This window comes from Haplochromis burtoni, unplaced genomic scaffold (genome assembly GCF_018398535.1).
Source record: "Haplochromis burtoni strain Fernald_Lab_line unplaced genomic scaffold, NCSU_Asbu1 Contig_176, whole genome shotgun sequence".
NCBI classification, from domain to species: domain Eukaryota; kingdom Metazoa; phylum Chordata; class Actinopteri; order Cichliformes; family Cichlidae; genus Haplochromis; species Haplochromis burtoni.
The window spans coordinates 1207746-1229092 of record NW_024582537.1 but is presented as its reverse complement, the minus strand read 5'-3'; the positions used below and the strand labels follow the sequence as shown (position 1 = coordinate 1229092).

Here is a 21347-nt window from a genome sequence, read left to right as displayed (position 1 = left end):
TGTTTGGCCCTACGACAGACTGGCGACCTGTCCAGGGTGTACCTGGCCCTATGACAGCTGGGATAGGCTCCAGCGCCCCCCGCGACCCTGAAAAGGATAAGCGGAAGTGAATGGATGGATGGATGGTGTTGTTTGTTGTTTCACTAAAATATCATATGTGAACAAAAGTATCTGGCCACCTACACCTTACACCAATAGGAGCTACTCATGCCATGAACCTGCCAGCACACAGTCTGTGTGCTGATGTTAATTAATTAATTGAGGAGGTTTTACTTGCTATGCACCTCAGCACTCGGTGACTGCCATCTGTAACATGATCTGACTCTTCATGACCAGAGATGGGCAGTAACGCGTTACTTGTAAGTTGTTTACTTGTGAGTTGTTTACTTGTACTGTAATCCGATTACTTTTTTCAAGTAACGAGTAAAGTAAGGGATTACAATTGCAAAAACGGTAATTAGATTACCGTTACTTTCCCGTAGGAACGCTGCGTTACTGCGTTACTAAAACCGTGATTTTTTTTTTTTTTTTTTGCGAGAATGTCTCATGACAGTGACGTAAGCGAGTGCGACGTTCGTGACAACTGTGTGCAGATCAACAATGGATAATATATCGAGTGGGGAGAGAGTATGAGCGTGCAGCGTTTAAAGCCTGGAAGTACTGACCTTTGAGTTTGATTCCATAAAAAGTGACAAAAACATTAGTGTCCGTTGTGCGTGGGAAGAAAACTAATTTTTACAGCGAAAAAAACCCTAAACTTCCAAGCAAGTACCGAGTGCGCAATGACGTAATGGGAAATTCACAGAGAAGCTCGCGGATTCTTCAACTGACCGCTGCGGCACACCTGCAACAGAGAAAAGCTCCGCCTACCCTCCTCCTGCTTTACAGGTGAAAATAGAGCAACAGGACCGCTGAGTCTTTGATTCCATTTATTTTCTACTGTGTTTTACTTGCATCTATTTGAAAGACTGAGTGTAAACACAAAAAAATATTTTATTTTATGTGCTGGAATGTGCAGAAAATAGGTTTAAATGTTAAACAAATTTCTTCCAGTCAGAGAATGTTGCATATAATAAAATCTTTGTTTGATGCATTAAGTTAAAAGATTAAAACTAATAAAACAAGTTTTTTATTTTTTATTTTATTTTATATTTTTAAGACTTTTCCATTTGATTACATTTTGTATGATGGATTATGCAAGTAGAATTGGGCTGAAAGATCTATCGCTTTATCACATATTCAGGTTGTAAATCGTGTTTTTAAAAAGTAACTAAGTAACTACGTGATTAATTACTTTTAATCAGTAAAGTAACAAGATTACTTTTTTGGGGAAGTAATCAGTAATTAGTTACTGATTACTTTTTTCAAGTAACTTGACCAACACTGTTCATGACTGAGTTGCTGTGGTTAAGAGATATTTGTAAAAATATCACTTAAAGTTGGTTGAAAGTCATAAACTGATTTGTTAGAGATGGTTAGGTGCTTGATTTTATACTCCTGTGACAATGGGACTGAAAACTCCTGACTTTAAAGAATAAGAAATCTGTTCAAGTACTGTTGTCCTTGTAGTGTAGCATGGCTGCTGTGCAAGAATACTCAAGAGTTCAAACAACTACAGTTTACAGAAAAGGGACTGATTTGGCCTGGTGCAAGGTAGATTGACGTCTCCATACTCACTGGTAGGTTAGGTAAAGGGTAGCAGGCATCAATTTGAATTTAAGATGATGCTCTTAAGTATCATTTGCCAAATTCCACTTTTATTGCTCCAGGCTGGAGAGTAACTTTGATGGTATGATACCCCTTGTAGCATTTGTTAATAGACTGCAGATTAAGTAAATCCACACAAGCCTTAAACCTCAGAGCCAACAAAGAATACGCAATCATTTATTTTAAGGTGAGTTATTTTTCTTCCACCACTAGGGTTCCCCCACCTCCTAGATCCCCTCTAACCCTTGATTAACACTAGCATAACCATGCAAATGTACTTTACGATACGACAAAAGAACCTCAAACCACAAGCTTCGTCATCAATGACTGTGTGCTGGGATTCTTCCTTTAGCTGCCTAATCAGAAACTGCTGTTGAACAGTCAGTACAAAGTTAATCTAAAAGGTTTGTACTTCATGACTTCTCCTCACAGACGACGGTGAAACCAAACTATGACCTTATCACTTTGCCAGGAATCTTTTTTTCCCCTCATAAAGACTAAATGAGGAAATGTGCACTGCACATCTGCATGATTATGGTCAACAGCTCTTCTTCATATGCATCTCAGTGGTTCATTATGGTTAAGGAACAGTCCTCACACTCTGGCCTTGATCTCTCTCGCTTCTCCATCTGCCACTCATAGCCTTTGTTATGCAGATGTTGTCTCTTCAGTTCTAATTATCACAATGTTTATTTACTATTGACAACTTCTTCAGGCAATGTTCTGTTATTCCCTTTGACATTTTGGGACAAATAAATTCAAATTTTCATTGTTACTATGCACAGATTTATTATACTCTAAGAGAATAAAAGCAGAACTAAATAAATTTCTTTTAATCCTGTAAATATTTAAGTTGTGTATATATTAAATTCAATGAATCCACAATTCTGTTTTCACTTTCACTTTGAGAATGGTGTGAATGCATTTTACTGATGAAAAGGCATAAAGATTACAAATGGGCCATAATACAGTTGGATAGTTAAGTTTGCTTTTTGACAACATTTCCCTCATTGCTTGACCCATAAAAGTACTTTCTTAATAAGGCTTACATGGTTTGTTTGCCTCGGGTCTTATCATATTGGCTATTCTGCATTCATCTCACCTCTTTTACCTCTTTATCAGACCTGCCGGGTTTGATAAAGCGAGTGACTTCTCAGCTGTCCTGAATAATGACAGAATTGCATTTGTTGCCTTTCTTCATCTTTGTCTGATTCTGCTGGTATCAAACTTCTTGCTGACAACTTTGTCGTGTATTTAAATAACAAAATATCTTGTTTGTTAAAGTAGTGAAACAAAAAATGGGCTCTCGACCAGTTTACTTGGTATGGGCTGCTCAGCCTAACCACAAAGTTCTTGTCTCGTTTTATCCCAGGGACTTCGTCTGACTAAATATCTGGATTTGAACTACAAACTCAAAAATGCTGAAAACTAAGTGAATTTTCCCCAAGAAGGGAGAGTAATCATATTAGCAATTGCATTATAGGAAATATAGGATCCAATTTTGAATCTGTTTTTGTAAAATGGTCTCTTGTGAGCTTCACTTATTGTCTTAATGTGTTTAGATTTTTATTTCATTAGGTTGGTTCTTGTAGATGAGAAAAGGTCCAAATGCGTGACTATATTCTCTTTATGATTAGGATTATAAGATTTAAAGCCAGATAGTTAAAGAAAAAGTTAAACTGCTGTTAACTGATAAAAACTTATACTTATAAATATGAACCATTCAGTAATAACGTCTCTCATGGACCAGCTTTTGCTAAATCTGCCTCAGATGGAGTTTCCAATCTCTTCAATTTCCCCATATTCTTTTTAATGTCCTCCAGATAACAGATGTGAACTTCATTTTTTTCCAAACTTAATTCAACTGAATTGGAAAAAAATTAAATATAGCATAAACACTGGCCAATTTTTAAGTAAATACTGCACTTAACCCTTGTATGGTGTTCGGGTCTGTGAGACCCGTGTTCAGTTTTTTTCAAAAGAAAAATTAAACAATTAATTATTTTTTCACGTGTAAATGTGTTGTGTCTTTCCACTCACTCCACTTGATTATAACTGATTTATTTATAACATTTTATATAAAAGAAAAACGAGAAGCACATTAATTCATAAATGTGATCTAACAAAGGTAAAGGGAAAAAATTAACCATGTTTGCTGTTCATATGTCTTGTAATTGGGATGAAGTAAACATCTGTTGAGTAATTTAACATAAAATTGTTTGATAGTGTTAATTTGGAAAGCCAAAACTCTAGCCGGTCCACCAGACCCATGAACACTGGCTGAGTAACAAAAATACGAACACCACACAAGGGTTAAATATAGTCACTTCTATTTTCATGTTAAATTTTTCTTTCACTTAAAACAGGCCCGTTCTTGACCTCCATTCCTTTGTACACTGTAAGCATAATTAAGACTCCACGGCTCACCACACAGGCACCTGCACCCATACGCTGCACGCATCAGCACACTCACACCTGCATGTTTGCTGTGATCTACCTCACACTAATAAAAAGACTTTCCTGCTTTTGAACCAGAGCTCTGCTTTCCCAAGCTGAAGGTATGCAGCTTTGCTGCTTAGGCCTGTGTGTTTGTTTTAGTTTTAAGAGTCTTCACTGATGCTGTCACCGAATTATGCAAGCAGACTGCCCATAGCATCCCAACCCTATGGGCAATCTGAGACTAACAGGTTGATTTGATAAGATGGATTAAAGCTGCATAGCTAAGCCTCTATAAAAGCTAAGCATTTCCTCCCACTGGGAAAACTGATTTCTTCGTTTAAACGTTTTAGGAAATGATCCCTGCAGACCACGAGACTGATCATTCCTGGTTTTACGGTTTTAAAAAACATGAAATATCTTGTTGCACTCATAAAAAAGGCTAACTCATTATGAACCTTAATCCTGTCTCTCTATAAAGGCAGCATCGTTCATAAGAAGCTGTTTTTAAGTCCATTATCAGTTTTTTTTTTTCCATTTAAATAATTCAGATAGTTTGTGCTTAAATTTGGTAGAATAAACAATGTTGCACTAATTAATTACAACTGATCATCACACATCCTTAGCATCCAACGGTTTATCCACCAACTCACTGTTAAACTATTGAAGGACTCATACAAGAATAAAGAAGCTGTTGGTCTTCCAAATTGCACAGACAGCAGGAACTGCAAAATTGAAAAAAGGCTTTTTAGTCTCTCAATTACTCGTGTTCCTCAGTCTTGAGGATTGTTGTGCTATTGCATCATGGAACCTCAAGAGAAATGAGAAAGGAGCAGGTCTATGCAGGGAAATTAGCTCAGCCGTTCACTCCTGATATCAACGTGGAAAGTGGGTGGTGTGAATTATGGTATTACAGCAGCTGTGAGAAATGTTAGAAGTAATCACTGTGGAGTGAGTGGGGGTTTCAGCAGGCTGACTGTTGCTCCTTGGGGCCTAATCCATGCCAGAAGGAGGATGAAGTGGGATGCAGAGGGAGTTTAATTTGATGGGATAAAGCTGATGGAGATGCTCAGATTTTCAGTGTTATCCCTGTTTTTATGAAAAGCTTTTGTCTCTAAAGAATCAAATTTCAGAGGACCAAGAAACCACATTTTCACACTGGCCACCCTGTATTTTGGAGTTTATTCAATGTGGTTTTGAAACTGTTTACCAAAGTTGAGACTGATAGACTTTCACAGCCTGGCGAGGTACACAAAATCTTTCAGCTAAAGTTACAATAGGAAGAACTTCACGATAAAAGGGCAGCTCAGAGTATCAGCCATCGTAATTTCAAAACTCATCTTTGTTTTGATTTTCTAAACACCCTAGCACGTGTAAGTGATGTAGCTATATAAGGAGGTGCCACCTGAATCAGGCCCCAAAATATGCAAAGTAACAAGTACTGCGTCCAGTTATACTGTAGGAAAGCCACACACTTCCACCTTGATCCTCTCATTATTTGAACAGTAGTAAAACAGTTATAAAAGGAGCAACAAAGAAGTGATTAAGCAAAATTCACTGTGGCTCTTTCCAGAGAACAATCTTGACCACAGCACACTGTGTATGGAGGATGGGTGGGGTGGGTGGGGGGGGTTCAAAGATATTGTGAAATAGTTCCAGTATGTGAGAGTATTACATATTCACCCCCTGTGAGTCAGCCCCTCGCCTCTGACCACAAATATTACAGTGCATCTGTGCACTGAAACAATGGTGTTCCCCTTCACTTCGCATCACTTATTTCCCCCTGTGCCTGGACAGGGCGAAATAAGAACCTTGAACAAGCAAAGCAGTGTGTGTGAGAGACTGAAGATAGAAAAAAAGAGCGATGGAGAGACATGGCAGTGACAAAAATCTGTTCCTGCAGAAGGAGAGGTCCAGGAGCCGGGATGCTGTGCCCAAGGAAAAGTTGAGTAAGCTCAGTAAGTTATCATCGATTTCATGTTTTACAAGTTAGATTTGGCCAAACTCAAAGTGTAAAACCAGCAAATTGGTGGGATTAAGCTTTACAAGCCCAGATGGAGATTGGGTTTGGAGTGTTCTTCTCTAAACAGTGAATCAGATGAAACTTTAACACCAAAAGCCAAATTTCTCATTTGATTTAAAGTCATCTAATTTACCCACTCAGCATAAGTTAAAAAAAAAAAATCTTGAATCAACTGTTACATCTTATCTACTAAAGGCGCATTAAAGAAATATCTCGGCATATTTCAGGTTTACCAGCAGTCTGTAATTTATCCCATTCGTTCTATTTTAAGTAGAATCTAATCAGTTTGACACACTTTTACTTTCGTAATTAATGCAAGTATTGTGTTTCAAACTGCTACTTCCATGAAAGTGTGAGGCACCAGACCCACAGGGATGTACTCACCCGTGACCCAGGCTTCTGTGCCGACACTTGAGGCAGGTAACAGAGGAACAGAGGCGCCATAAAGTAGGAGACGGTAAAAATGAGGAAACTTGATAATAACATAATTGAGCGTCGGTGAGCGCAGAGCGAAGAGCGGCAGGTAGTCTGAGCGCACAGCGTGTCCGTCTGTAATACTGATGATCGACAGGTCCAAACCGAAAAAAATATATATTAGTACGCCCCAAAAAGACTCCTTAACCCTAATTTCCGGTTAATAATTCTCCTGTGTCTACTCCTCCAATAACTATTCACATAGTGCCACGCGTATGATCGGGAATCAGGACTTGGCCGTCACCATTGTGATTGGTTTTATCCACTGCGGGAGGATCAGCTGTTCATCGCGGCTTCCACAGGTTGAGTCGCGCCTGTATCCATTGCACCTTCATTTAAAAGCAAAGGAGGGAGCAGTCGTTTCTAGCTGGCACTCGGAGGACCCAATAGCAGCGGCCGGCGGCGGGAAAGCCACGCCCACCTCACCCCAAGATTAACTGTTCGCGGAGGAGAAAGACCTGCTCCGGTCAGTTAGGAGATAGGACCAGGAGAGGCAGCAGCTGCAGGAACACTCAGTGTATTATCATGAGTCTTTGAGAGCAGAGACAATGGCCGAGCAATTGTGAGGTCAAATTTTAGGTTCTCATCCCCATTCTGAGACATATAATGCTCTATAATAGCCTAGTATCCTGCTGCCGTGACATTTAGCCTGCGTACTTGGGTTACAATGGAAAACATCTATTGAGTAAAGTCAATAGCTGTCACAAGCACTGCAGGGGGGCAGTCTGTGTTTGTAGATTTGTGTGTGTGTGTGTGTGTGTGTGTGTGTGTGTGTGTGTGTGTGTGTGTGTGTGTGTGTGTGTGTGTGTGTGTCGTTGTGGGTTTTAGTTGGCAGACGATTCGTTGTTAGAGCAAAAAAACAACTGTTTGTGTCACTTTATCCCCAATTACATGGTCATAATGTAACACATTTCATAGAATAAACGGGGGGTTTTTTCTGGTAGAGAACCTATTTGGTTTGGGGTTTTTTTTTTCAAAATAAACTGGCTGACCTTCTTAGAGCCGTTTGGCTAGCATTGGAATTTCTTCATCTTATATGATAATCTGCAAAAACCTCAGTAGTTAATGTATATTAACACCATATGTATTTGCAAATACAATGTCAAAACTGCAATTTACTAATTTACAGTAAGACTCAAATTCAGAAGAAAATATGGGGTTATCAGTATTTTGATAAATAACAAACAATAATCTATGAAAACAAAGAAGTAATCAATGTGTGTTAAACTGCAGTGCAAAAGAAAATAACTTCTTACTTCTTAAAAACTAAGTGCCTTTTGATCATTTTTATTTTCTGCTCTATAGAAAAGATTTACTACTACTACTTTCCAGACTGATATAATGCATCTAATATGTGATGCTGTATAGGTTTAACCTAGCTCTGCTTCAACCTTCTACCACAATCAGAAATGAATGTATTAATTCTAATATTGTATTAGTGGTTTGCTGTGCACCACAACATGAATGTGGGGACAACATTTCTGCATTGTTGCAACCCTTTTGTCACTTATACATACGTTTGGGTTTTTCACATTTAAGTATGAAGCACTTTAATATCGCAGTATTGTTGCTTTGACAACTATAAATATTCTCAGTACTTTTCCACCAACCTGAGCAGGAAAGCACACTTAGTGCATTCACAAAACATGCTTCCACACTGTAATCGGCCTGCAACCTCTCAATTTCTGGCTCTCACATCTTCCTCGCCTCCGTGCTGTCCATTTCTCCATCTTTTCCTTTCAGATAAATTGTGAGGCCCATTAAGAAGAGAGAAGCAGTGTTTAGTGCAGGTGTCCCGTCACCCTTTACTGGAACGGGTAACCCCACCCCCACCCCAAATCCCCTTCTCTCGCTCTTTGTCCCTATAGATATTTTTTAATTGTTGGTTTTGACAGTTCAGCGGCTTTTTGAGTGCCTCAGAGAAGAGCCTTGTAATTAGAGCTATTGAGCTTCTGGAATTGGCACAATTAGGGTCAGCATTAATTATTCCTCTGTGCTCTGGCCAGTTTCTGTAAAGCACTGTTTGCAGAAAAGATGCCAGAGGAGGGTCACTCCAAATAGGAGAGATAAAAATGGATGGGGCAGTTGTACAAAAGGGAGAAAAACCGAGGCCTAAGTGGTCTCAAGATAGTGAATTATCTGAATTCTTGCTTATCGGACCACCATAGAAACTCAGCAAAGCGTCCGTGTAGTATCATTATCAGAGCTGTGAGAGAAGGGATGCGCCTCATTCCAAGTTGTTTCCCACCCCAGAGACTTAACCCAACTACCCCTCCCGCTCTGTGCCAGCCGGTCCACTCATGTCCTTGTGTGAGTGGAGTAATGCTGTGGGAGGTGAGGATGAGGAGCAGAGAGGGTCAACGGGAGTGTCTCTTGGAATGTTAACGAGATCAGTTTATATCTGCTCTTCCCTCTCACTTCAACCTGCCACCCTGAACAATGAAGACAAAGTTTTCAGGGCTGCAAAGCTGTTGTAGTGAAAGCATGGCTTGACACTTTAATTCTGTTGTCATTTGGCCGAACATAAAAGAAAACCTCTGACAACAAAAACAAAAGGAGGAATGAATGGGCATGCTGAAAGAAAATGTACATCCCAATTACTGCAGTGGCCCTTCCAAAGATGCCCCAGCCGCCGGTCCCCCCACCGGCTTACACCAACTACATACGGCCGAAAATTAGCGGGTGTGTGCAGACACAGAAACAGACAGAGCAGCACTGAGGCCACCCAGAGATCTGACGGCCTCGGGAGAGGAGCAGGTTTAGCACAGATGTGCCGCAATGATGTCACGTTGCCTAAAAGTACAGTTTAGGTGCACATGCAGTTCAGATGTAGTATGATAAATGCTGAGAGGAAAACAAGTTGAAGAGAGGCAAAAACTGCTACTTGTCGTTCATTTTTCCCGTTTAATGCTAAATAACTACATTTTTGTCTAAATAAAATCAGCATTTGCATTTGTCGTGTGTTTCAGTAGATTCTCATTGTTCTTCTAATAACGAAATCCATGAAAACCTATTTGTGACTTTTATTCCAGTGTTTAAAAAGTTCCTCCCTTTGTTTATTGTAGCGATATTTCACCCTCACCTGTACAACAATAAAAAGCTGATTATTAGTTGATTTACCAGTAATTTAGGATAATCCGAAAAGGCCTACTGTAATTATCGACCAGTCACCCAACAATACAGCAACCATATACCATATATCTGTCTCTGGGTTTAGGATTTTTTTCATCCCTGAGGTTCTTCAAGTGCTGAACTTATTCAAATTATTAAAGTATTTGCAACTCCCATGTTGCTTCACTACTTGTTTGGCATTCATTTTTAATATCTCCTACGTTCCTCTGTGAGGACATGGGGTCTCAGAAGGTTTACTTCACTTCCCACACACCTCCATACCAATACAGTTTTTGTTTTTTTTTACATTGGAGAATATTATTTGACTTTGTTTATTATTTGTACTATTAAAGCAATTGCTTTAATAGTACCTCCACTGCAATCAGCTTTAGAAAAGCTTTGCTTGTATTTCACTGTATCAGTAAAAATAAACCAGTTATTTCAGATTTATTAAAATGTTAAAAAAAAAGGAGGCATACTTCAAGATTAGTATTCTGTGCTTGCAGTTGTAGTTCTATTACTTGTATTTCTGCTACTTTTACCCACATGTAGTGTCTGAATACTTTTTCAGGCAGTGCATCTGTTTGATGAGTGTGTGATTGCACTTCAAAAGGCAGAATACAGTTGAAGCACTGAATGAAAGACAGAGAGGAGCGGGCGGCTTGTGTGCTGAAGGGGAAAATCGAAGGTCAGATACAAAGCCTTCTCTTTTTAAAGTGTCATCTGGATTTCATTTCATAAATTCCATATATTTTACATGTACTGGCCGCAATTTTCACTAGCTCCTGAAAACGAGGAGTGTATAGCCCTTGGCTGGCCAGCATTTCTTATTACCCTCTTCAAGTACACACTTGCACACAAACATACACACACTGACAGTGATGTAGAAGCATGTCTGGTGATGGAAAAGCATAGCAACAAATAAATAAGCCCACAAAGCCAAATTATCTATGACATTAATCAGAGATGTGAGGGATTTTTACGCAGTGAGAGAGTGAAAGAGAAAGTGGCAACAGAAAGCCACGGGTGTGAAAAGGCCTATTGAGTCTGGAATGGGGTGTCCCGCACCTGCGCTGTCTATTCACCCCACTGTTTACACACTGTCATCCACAATTAATACCTCCTGGGGACTGGGCTGCTTGCCCTCTGCAGGGCCCCCGGACCCATCCAGGCCCTTATGGATGCCTAATTGAGCATACCGCTCTCCTGATTGAATTAACAGCTATGTCTCTGGGACCTTTTCCCCTTCCACTAAGGAGGGGGACTGTTCCACACCCGCATGAGACCCCTGTACCATCCCACAGAATAGACAACAGGGAGAGAGGGGGTTGGTGGCTGAATATAGCAAAGGGCTAGAAGCGGGAGTTGAAGCGGTCTAGAAAATGTGGCCCTTTCTGTTGGCAAACCAAGGCTGGAAATGTGAACTGGGGGCAATGAAAGGTCTCAATATTCGCAGGGCCAGTGAGTTCCAGCAGGCATGTAGAACTGTACACGCACGCACACATATTTGAGTGCTTGCGCAGCACTAAGTTTCCCAAAATCCAAGTAATCAATCTTGCATTTTATTTTGCTGTTATGATATTTCTTGTTCCTTGTATTTTCTTTGTTTGTCTGTCAGTGAGACACAAAAATTTACAAGAGCAAGTTTCATGCAAGTTAGTGGAGAGGTAAAGCCCTCCAAAGGAAAATTGGAATTTAAATGCTGGTGCAAATGCTGCTCAGTCAGACAGGGTGCTGTGGTATTGTGTGGCCTTGGTTGATGTTGAGCAGAGACGAGAAGGCAGAGGAATACTGAAAAAAAGCTATGCGATTGATGTATATGGTTTTGTTACTGATCTATTATTGCATAAGCAGCAACCTAATCTACTCTTTGATTGTGTTATTTAATAATGATCCTTTATAATCGTCTACTCAAAATTAACATAGTTCTCAAAATGAACATCAACACAGCAACCTGTAGTGTTTGATCACCGACTGCAACAGTCTGGTTGTAATCACTTTAAGAGGGATTTTTTATTTTTATCTTGTGCTTTTATTGATAGTGAAACAGCTCAGTCTGAACTGCTCTGCTGCAAAACTATGTGAAGTGATTTTTTTAAAGAAGAAGAAGAAAAGGAAAAAAATATGTATAAGTGTTAGAATAAGTATATATTTATTCAATGATGTGATTCTGGCTTCATCAAGCTATGATCTCCAGCTTGGACTGGAGCTCTTTGCATCTATCAGAATTAGCGATTCCAAATCTGAGACCCTGTCTCTCTATCTCTCAGTCAGAAAAAAGCAGTGCCCACTCTTGGTTGGGAATGAGCTCCTTCACGGCAGACTCTGAACACTCTGGAATGATTATGTCTCTTGGCTGGCTTGGGAACACCTTGGTGAACCCCAGAGCTAGAGAAGGTGGCAGGAGAGAGCGAGGTCAGGGCATCTCTGCTTAGACTGCTGACCCAGAAAAGTAGAGGTGGGTGGATGACCAGTATTGGCAGATGAATATATCAGTCATGCTCTAATATGAATCATTTCTAACTGGAAAACTATCTGGTGTTTTACAGGAAAACTGGAAAATAGGCAATCATGACAGAATAACCAGCATTCACTGTGCTTCATTATTGTGGTCGTCATTGTGACCCTTCCTGTTCATCTTCTGAAAACCTAATATGAGTTCCCATGCTGCTAGGTTGGAAACCACTACAGTAATCAGTGTAATAATATGTATCCTAAAAATTAAAAAATTATGTCCACATGTTACTTTGTTGGCATCAAGCAATAAAAAATGTTTAGTTTAGGATTTGAATTCTAAAATTCTCTAAAGCCTTTTAAATATTAGAGGAAGCTTATGCGTGAAGTAACAATTAAAAAATACGTTTTTTTTCTAACGAGTTTAAGAAAAATACTGCAAGTTTGTCAGATCTAATATGTTTCTTATTAATTATGTTTTCTGTTTTTGAATAGGAAACATATTAAAATATAAAATGCATCCAAGAAAGCTTAAGTTTGGTTCACTGCACTTGTCTAGACAGCTGTACACACTCACTCCTTGTGTTCAACCCTGAGCAAACACGGGTACAGTAAGCTCCTGGCTCGATGCACTACAATAGTAGTAAAATATAATAATGTGGAAAATCAGAAGCTCCCTGGAGAGATGGAAATGTACCGAGGCCTTTTTATTTCCAGGTCTGTAAAAGAGTTTGCCATGTCTCTATCCATACTTGTCAAAGTTCTGCACACATGTCCAGCTGAAAATCTGATCTGCCTTTGAAGGGAAATGAAATGGGTGAATTCATTTCAGCTGAGGCTGCTGACTGTCAGAGTCATGTAGCCAAAAGTGCGTAATCTCTCAGTTCCTCTTTCGCTATAATTTCCTGGCTGGATTTATCTATTGGCTCTGTGTAAAAATAGCCTTCCTTAAGTGGCTTGAACGGGACGTAGATCCTCATAACGGCACAGATACTGGCTCACCTGTGTTTTTATAACTGAGTTCCTAAATCGATCAGATGCTTTTGAGGATCTGTCTTTCAATAGATCCTCAAAAGCAGAAGAGCTGATACAGAATCACTTTCCCAATCAGGATATATTAAGGAAAATCTTAGAAATATTCAATATGTTGGTTGTTGCATAGTATTTATGGTATACCACATTAAAGATCTGGTGGTCTATAACTTTATTGGTTGCAAAATACTTAAAAATTTATCTAGAATAAGGATTTTGGCATCTCCAGGTCGGATCCTACATGATGTGGTGGAATGCTGGGTTGTCACCACTACATGGGCTGTGTGCTGGTCTCCATGACTGCACCAAGCAGCTCACCTCTCGATGAACCCCCCAGTTCAGCTTTGGTGGTTGGGAGCATGCCCTACCAAAAACAAAAACACAAACACAAAATTTCTGCAGAGCATAACCCTGCACCAGTGAACTGTGCAGCAAGCACACCATGCACCGCTCTCCTTTGGCTCCCCTCGCAGACCCCATGCCCCCAGTTAACAAGCCAGCCAGCACGTTCCTTGTTGTCACTTGTTACCCGCTGTCCTCCTGATACAGCTTGCGGGTGGGGCCAATTAAACTCGCACTGTTCCCTACAATGGGTCAGGAGTTTAGTGGGTCATCATCAGAGCTTTTTTCACCCAGAGTTATCTAATCCTGAAGCTCTGGACCAAACCAGACCAGTCTATATGCAGAAGAGGGCTTTCAATTAATCAACTGCATTTATTAGTGGGGTTGCATGTGGTGATCAAATCCATCAGACTCACAGAGAGAAATACTAATCTTTTTCAACTTCGACTATTTGTACTAGATCTGTGAGAACAATAGTTGTGTTACTACTGATGCCAGTTGTAGTACAGTAAGAAATAATGTTAATGTTATATCATCAGTATTAGTATAAAAATGACTTTCATAGGAAGTGAAAGTAGTAGTACAAAAGGTACAAGCAATAGCAAAATGTAACTGTAGTGGTAGTGTCAAGCAAGGGGGAGTTACCTGATGCATTAGTATCCTATTCAACTAAAAGCCTAAAAGAGTTCAGGCTGTGTTGAAGCCCGTGTGTTGACTTTCAAGCTCATTAGACTGGCACAAATTCTGCTTTTGCCTTATATGCAGTATTTTCAGCATTTTTGCACATGTTTCAATTAATCTTTGCACCCATTTCTCATTGTCCTAGAAAAACAAGAAGGCAATGAGGGGTGGCTCGAGAGCTGTATTTGTAAGAATTCCCCAACTCATTAATGTGAGTGTGAATGGGTGAATGTAAGTGAATGTGTATAAGTATCAGTCCTTTTATTTATGTAACAGAGTGTTAAAAGTCTATTTCTAAATGCTTAATTTAGGCCTGAATTAACTACATGTTGGGAATATTCTCAAGAAATGTTGTAAAACTTTTACTACACCTTATCACTGATATCATGGACACTTTAAGGTGTAAAATAGAAAAATGATTACATACATTTCAAGTACAGTAATGTTTATCCAACTGACATTAATGTCTGAGAGTAAACCTTTTCACATCAGACATGATGGCTTCTCTGATCAGAACATCAGTGATGGTTCTAAATAATTATCCTATGACACTGTGACACTGAACCAATTCAATCATACCTCTAGCTGGCACATTAGTTTCATGAGTCAGGTTTTATTTTCAGTTGTGCTTTTCCTATATGTCTTCTGTAAAAAGAAAAACAAAACATTCAGGCCTAAATTAACTGTGATCATGCTGTAAACTAGGGTGACTGTAATTTGATCCAGTGTGTCAGTTTTCAAGTGTAAATGGCCTAATGGGATGTTTATTCTATCATACTAAAATAAAATCCTCGATAACTCAGTATTACGACTGCTTGAGGTCAGATGACCTCCCTGAGACACCCTTAGCATAGATCTGCAGTGCTCTTTCGCCCTCTGGTGTCAATTTCGAGTAATTACATGCATTTTGATTTCACGCCCAGGAGTGGTGGCAGATGTCAGCTTTAAGAGAAAGTGCTGTGACTGGTGATGAGCCAGCCACAGATTAACAAAGACCAATTTTAACATTCCTCGCCGTTTTTATTCCATCAGTATTTTGGAAACATCTCCTACAAAATCACTTCTGGAAATGGAAAATAGACACGTTTTGGAAACTGGCTAATATTCATCTTCAATGGATAAACTGCGTGCGTGGTACAAAAGCAGGCCTGCAGGAGGATCTTTGCTCGGGGGTAACATTCAGCACCATTACGCCAGTTTAAGAGCTTGTAAGTGGAGTGGACAGGCGCTCGGATAATTGCAGAGCGCACTCAGTATTTTTAGCATATTTGCCACAAGCGGGCGGAGCCAAGGAGGGTGAGATAGAGGGATGCTGAAAAGCAGGTGGCGACCGCTGATGTTTACAGGATGAACTTTAGGGAGGGAGGATGAGGAAGGGAGGAAGCTGGATAGGAGAGTCGTCGTAGTGAGCAGATTTCACCGCGAAGACGGTTTTTATCGGTGTTTGTGATCGCGGAGAGTGCACATTTTCAGCGCCGGCGCTCAGAGGCTGACCGGCTGGGAAAGGCTCCGTCTGTGTCTGTCGTGTCGCCGGAGATTGCAACGATGTGATGCACCCATCTTCGGGACGACGGCCGAAGCCTTTTGCCTGAAACCTGATATTATGCAGGAGACGAGGCTTTCTGGACGGATTAAAGGGGAACAAAGCACCGGTTTAGAAAACGTTTTGCGACCTGGCAGGTCAGTGCATGCTTGCGCGACGCAATACCGCATTAAATTACAGCCAAATCCACCGGATTTAAGCAGCTGTAATGACTGTTGTTGTGCACCAAAGCAATCAGCAATATCTCTTTTGTCATTTTTGGAGTTTTAACCTTGAACCTGAGCTGTTGGTGTTGACAGTGCGGAGAGGGTTTTATGCCAGCATCCTGCTGATATGCAGGAGAAAGGTCTAGGCCTTCACTGTTTGTTACCAGGTGTGATGAGTCCATGTTAGTGAGCATAATAGTGTCCAGTGGTTGTTTACTACTTTCACACTCCATGATATCCCATTCTTTTTCCAAGTAAGCTTTTAGGATCAGGTGCTTAATAATTCATACCCCAGACGTCTGTGCGTTAAGCATTTGTAGGTTGATTGTGTGATGTAGAGTGAAAAAATATTGCTATGAGTAATCAGATTCTCTCAGCCCAGTAACTCTGCCGAAAATAGATCCCCCCGTTAAAGGACTGTGGTGTTTTTCTGTGTTGTGTCTCTTCCCTGAAGGGGGAAAATGTCTCATCTGGTGTAAAATCAGTGAGTGCACGAATATGTGTTCATGCGTGCATGCATGCATCTCTGGACCTGTGTAATGACCCTCCCCCCACAGACTGCATCTCTTAAGCTCTTGTCTCAGTGCTATGATCCTCTAATTGAAACCTCTCCCCACTTTTTCATCTATTTTCTCTCCTGTTTTATTCTCCCCTGCTCACCCTGCCCTCTCTTTACCCGCAGCCAACTATGGTTGACCCCTCGGAGGCTGAGGAGCAGAATAAGTGTAAAGGCCCGCAATTCGACACACCAGCTGTGGCTACCGAAGACTCTCGACTGCCAGAAAACACAGATAGCACGACAACAGAGGAAGATGGGGATGCTGGTTTTGAGACGCCACCAACCGGCAGTTCAGAGCCAAGCCCCTGCCACACTGCATCTCCAGTGGCTCCAGAGGTCACCTCTCAGGACTCAGCACCTCAGCAACCACAGACTCAGACTGACAGCGGTGTGTCTCCAAAGCTGCACCTGGATCTGTACAACTTTGACTCGCCGGCCGCAGAGGGCAGCCGATACGTTTTAACGAGCCCCCGCTCTCTGGAGGCGTGTGCTCGATGCGGGGTCAAGCCTGTGGAGCTGCTGCCTCGCCCGCTCTCTGACTTTGCCCGTGAGGCTCCTGGCCGCTCAATGCGTGTCGCCACAGGCTTGTTTGAAGTCTTTGAGAGGGACAGGCATGCCAAACTTAGGCAGTGCAGGGAAGAGAGGGAAAGGATTGTTAGGGAGGAAAAACGAAGGCTTCTTCAGGCAACGGTCAATAGCAGCAATGCATCTTCTGTGGATAAAATGTCCTCTGGCCTCACCCAGTCTTCTAAGTCTGGGCCAGTGACCTCCAGCTCCACCCTCAACGCTGGAACATCTTCTAGAGCCACAGCATCAGGTCAAGCCTCCAAAACAGGTGCAGCTCTTTTATCCAAAGTACCTGCCTCCATTCTTAGTACCTCCCCTAAATCTTTTCATGCGGGACCAACCACATCCTCAAAATCTGGCTCTACACCCTCTACACCAGTTTCCAAGAGTGGATTTCTAGGATCTGGAAAACATCCTCTGTCCTCATCCCCTGAATTAGTAAAGCCCACACGACCACTTTCATCTGGCCCCCCACCAGTAGTTCGGAAGTCCTCTGGTGGTAAATCTTCAAACACTTTTCCTAGACCAACACCGAAACCCCCTTCCTTCCCCAGAGCCAACTCCACTTTGACTTCATCAGCGTCAAAACCTGCAGTTCAGAGCTCTGGGATACCTCTGAACGGTGTAACAGGAGGACCATTTACACAGCACAATGGACATCTTGGATTTCATTCCAAGGTACGAGGAAAAAGCCATTCACTGGAATCTTTACAGCGAAGGATGGATCCCGTCTGCTCTTCAACCTCCACTACTACGACTACGACTACATGCACCTCGTCAGAGTCGGGCGCTTCTTCTTCTTACAGTTGGGATGGTGCACGAGAACACTGGGCTAGAGTCTCCAGTCCTCGAGCTCGCACTCTGGCCACTTTCAACTCCCTAATGGGCCGCAGCCTCAGCCTCGGCGATCTGAGCCACTCTCCTCAGACGACACAGAAGGTGGAGCGCATAGTAAAGGAGGTGAAGCGCAGAGGGCTGAAAGCTGTGTCTGAGAGAGACCGCAAGATAGCAGCTTTGATGCTTGCCCGATATCAAGAGGAAGACATCATGAGCCAGAGCCGCTATGTGGCTCACCTTCAGTGGGATAGTGAGCGCAGGATGGAGGAGCTGCGTCGCGAGCAGGAGGAGCGAGAGAAACAGCGTGCCGTGCTTCAGTGTCAGAGAGTGTGGCAGACACAGGTGTCGCTGCGTCAGCGAAGACTCAGCCAGCAAGAGCGACAATCAGCAGCAGCCAAAATGCGACAGGTCGAGGAGAGCGAGGAGCGATGGAGGGAGCTTGCAGAACAGCAGGAGCGTAACCGCCTGCTAAGGTTACAGCAGGCAGCGCGAGAGGAAAAGCACAAGAAGGCTCTTCAGGAGCAGAACCTGAAGAGCCTGGAGGAAGAGAGGGCTGCCATGCTGGAGCAAGAGAGGCTGCTGCTGAATGAGAAGCTCACCATGGCTGAGCTGAAGAGGCAAGAGAAAGAGCACCAATCCCAGGAGGAGAGGCGAGGTCTGAACAAAGCAGAGAAGAGACGTCACATCGCCCTGATACAGGAAATCGCCCGTAGAGAGAAAGAGGAGAGGGATGAGGCCAGGAGGTCAGCAGAGGACAAGCTCAGCCGTTCCCTTGAAAACTACGAACAGATAGTTGAACGTCGAGGGAAGGAGCTGAAAGAGAAGGCCAAGCGCGAGGAGAAGCAGATCCAGAAAGCACGCAAGGCAGCAGAGAAGCGCGAGAGGCAACAGCAGCAGCTGCTGGAGGCTCGGGTAAAGGAAGCAGAGAAACGAGCCCAGCAGGCAGCTTTGGTGGCTGAGGAGAGGGCCAAAGAGAAAGCGCAGCGGGCAGTCCAGAGCCGACAGGAGAAGGAGAAACTCCAGAAGCTCAACAGGCAGCGCGTGGAGGAGGAGGAGAAGCAGAGGCGTCTGGAGCTGCTGCAGTCCATCGAGAGGAAGCTGGAGAAGAGTGAGCAGATCTTCAAGGAGAAGAAGGCAGTGTTAGAGAGCGCCCGATCTGTGGCTAGAGCCTCTTTTCACGTGCGAGACAAAGTGCGGGAGGAGACCAACATGCGTACCTTTGATAAAATGGCCTTGGAAGCTCAGCTCAAAGCCAGTCTCGATGAGAAATAATCATAGCTTTGTTGTGGACTCCTTACTTCTGGTCATGTGCTTGGGTCCTGCCTTCATTATGGCCTCAGTCACTCAACAGCTTTACCTTTGTACCCATAAGCACCTGCAATGTTATTTTTTCCCTCACATATCTTTACCCATCAGCTGGTTTTACTACATTTTTCATAATTTTTATTATCAACACAAACAATATAATTTTGTATCGTGGATGTAATGAGACTACAAACTAACAGCAACGCCTGTGAAACACATGCAGTGGACTTCATGATAGACATGAGAGTTTTAGGACAGCAGCAAACCCCTTCTCTTTGCCTTCTGCTCCATCGATCTCAGCTACTGGACTGAAAGCTCCGCTGGAATGAAAAGAGTCATTGTTTACCAGGAAGCACAACTCCATGACAACTGCATAGGCTTTTAAGGGAGCACTCATGGAAGAGAAGAATAAGCATAAGAAAAGGCAGATCGCAGATGATCCTGGACCCTCAGAGCAAATGAGAGATCCTTTTGTACATGCACTGTGACACAGCATGAAAATAAAGCCCTGGGCTGAACACTTAACCGCTGACAATGCAGCAGTGGAGGGTCATGTGCACGATACCCGTGCTGATGAAAGCATCGGAGGACACTGACTTCCGCAGCAGGGCCCGTTTCACCGCCCTCTCAAGGTAACAAGAGGGAGGAGAAGCAGTGTGCAGTGCATCAGTGTCAGGACTCTCCTGGTCATGCCGATTACAGTAAAATAGTGATGCACTCTGAAAATGCCCTATCTGGCCACTGATCTGCTCCCACAGCCACCTGGTGACCACGTCAAGGTCAACAGGTACGAGTTTTTATTGCTTCTGCAGCTTATATAATACCTTCTGTTTTGTTGCAAAAAAAACAAAACAACACACTGACTCAACAGCACAGAGGGAAATAAAGACACACCGACTCGCATGCAAGCCAGGAGCAGGTTTTAAAGGCCTCTGGCTGCACTAATCCTACAATCTCAGATTAAAAAAAAGGAGGATGTGCATAGCCTTTCCCCTCAGATGTAGCTGTTGCCATAGTGACAGAAGTCAGGATGAAGCAGCAGGAGGTGAATTACTGAGAAGGGAGAGTGCGTGGGAATTTGAGGGGGTTGTCTGTGGGAAACTGGATCTTTTGGCAGCTCATTATTTGTGGGGTGTTACAGGAAAACTACTCAGTTCACTTTGTTATGTGTAAAATCTATGTGAGGCAGTGGGAAATTGCTGCAGCGTTCCCTCTCTTTACTTATTCAGAAGTCGACCTTCACCTGGAGAGTCAGCTGCTCTCCCTGCACGCAACTGCAGCCAGGAAGTAGACTGAACTGAGCAATTCGGGCAGTCACATGTTGGGTATCTAAAGCCAGAATAAATATGGCCAGCAGAGGACTAACGGGCTTATGGCTGACTGATCCGCAGTGTTCCAAGCATATAATCATAGGGAGGTGATGTAAGGTCGGAGGATGAGACAGCATATCTGTATGTGCCCATGATGCGATTCAGAAGGTAAAGTCGGCAATCTAAAGTATAGTTACTGTCAAACACAGAGGGTGCTGCAAATCTAGTAATTATTAACAACAGAAATAAATAACTCGCCCTGGAAATATAGGAACTTGGTTTACACATTTGCCTAACAAGCCAAAGATCCCCAGTTTGATCCCAAGAGGAGACATAAATCCCTTAGGGGTCGTGCCATGTGGTGCATCTGGTATAAAATAACATCTGCCAATTCAAACATGCAGCAGGCCCTGCTGTGATGACCTAGAAGGCTAGAAGTAGCTGTTAAAGAGGATATTCATGTTAAGGAGATGGTTCATCACAAAAGTTCAGTTTATTCCTGTAACACCATTTATCTGTCTGGATGGCGTTTATGTGCTATCATATTTTAAATGGTTTGCCCTTTTCTTGAATATAATGGAACCAGACGGCATTTGCCTTGTGCTGAAAGCACCATAAAAAGCCATTTGAATCAGTGTCTCTTTCCAGAATCACAATACAGTTATTCCGACATTTCCACAACCCTTGTTGTAACCAGTTTCAAGTAGGCACTATTTTATGTTTGCCGAACTACATTCACCAACCCTGTCATTACCCAAAT

General features: G+C 42.3%; 2 protein-coding genes across 11 annotated transcripts in view; one reads left to right on the top strand and one right to left on the bottom strand.

Annotated features, from left to right (window-relative positions):
- Positions 1-6971, bottom strand: part of smoc1 (SPARC related modular calcium binding 1) — a 57904-nt gene extending 50933 nt beyond the window's left edge. For 9 of the 10 annotated variants that reach the window (XM_005934043.3, XM_005934045.3, XM_005934042.3 and 6 more), the window contains exon 1: positions 6551-6971. In XM_005934043.3, the coding sequence (XP_005934105.1) occupies positions 6551-6652 (102 nt within the window). In that variant the 5' untranslated portion in view covers positions 6653-6971. The remainder of the gene's footprint in view (positions 1-6550) is intronic. The other variant, XM_005934048.3, reaches the window with a different exon arrangement.
- Positions 1-19700, top strand: part of ccdc177 (coiled-coil domain containing 177) — a 75084-nt gene extending 55384 nt beyond the window's left edge. The window contains exon 3 of the mRNA XM_014337358.2: positions 16692-19700. Within this exon, the coding sequence (XP_014192844.1) occupies positions 16692-19244 (2553 nt within the window). The 3' untranslated portion in view covers positions 19245-19700. The remainder of the gene's footprint in view (positions 1-16691) is intronic.
- The last annotated feature ends 1647 nt before the right edge of the window (positions 19701-21347 follow it).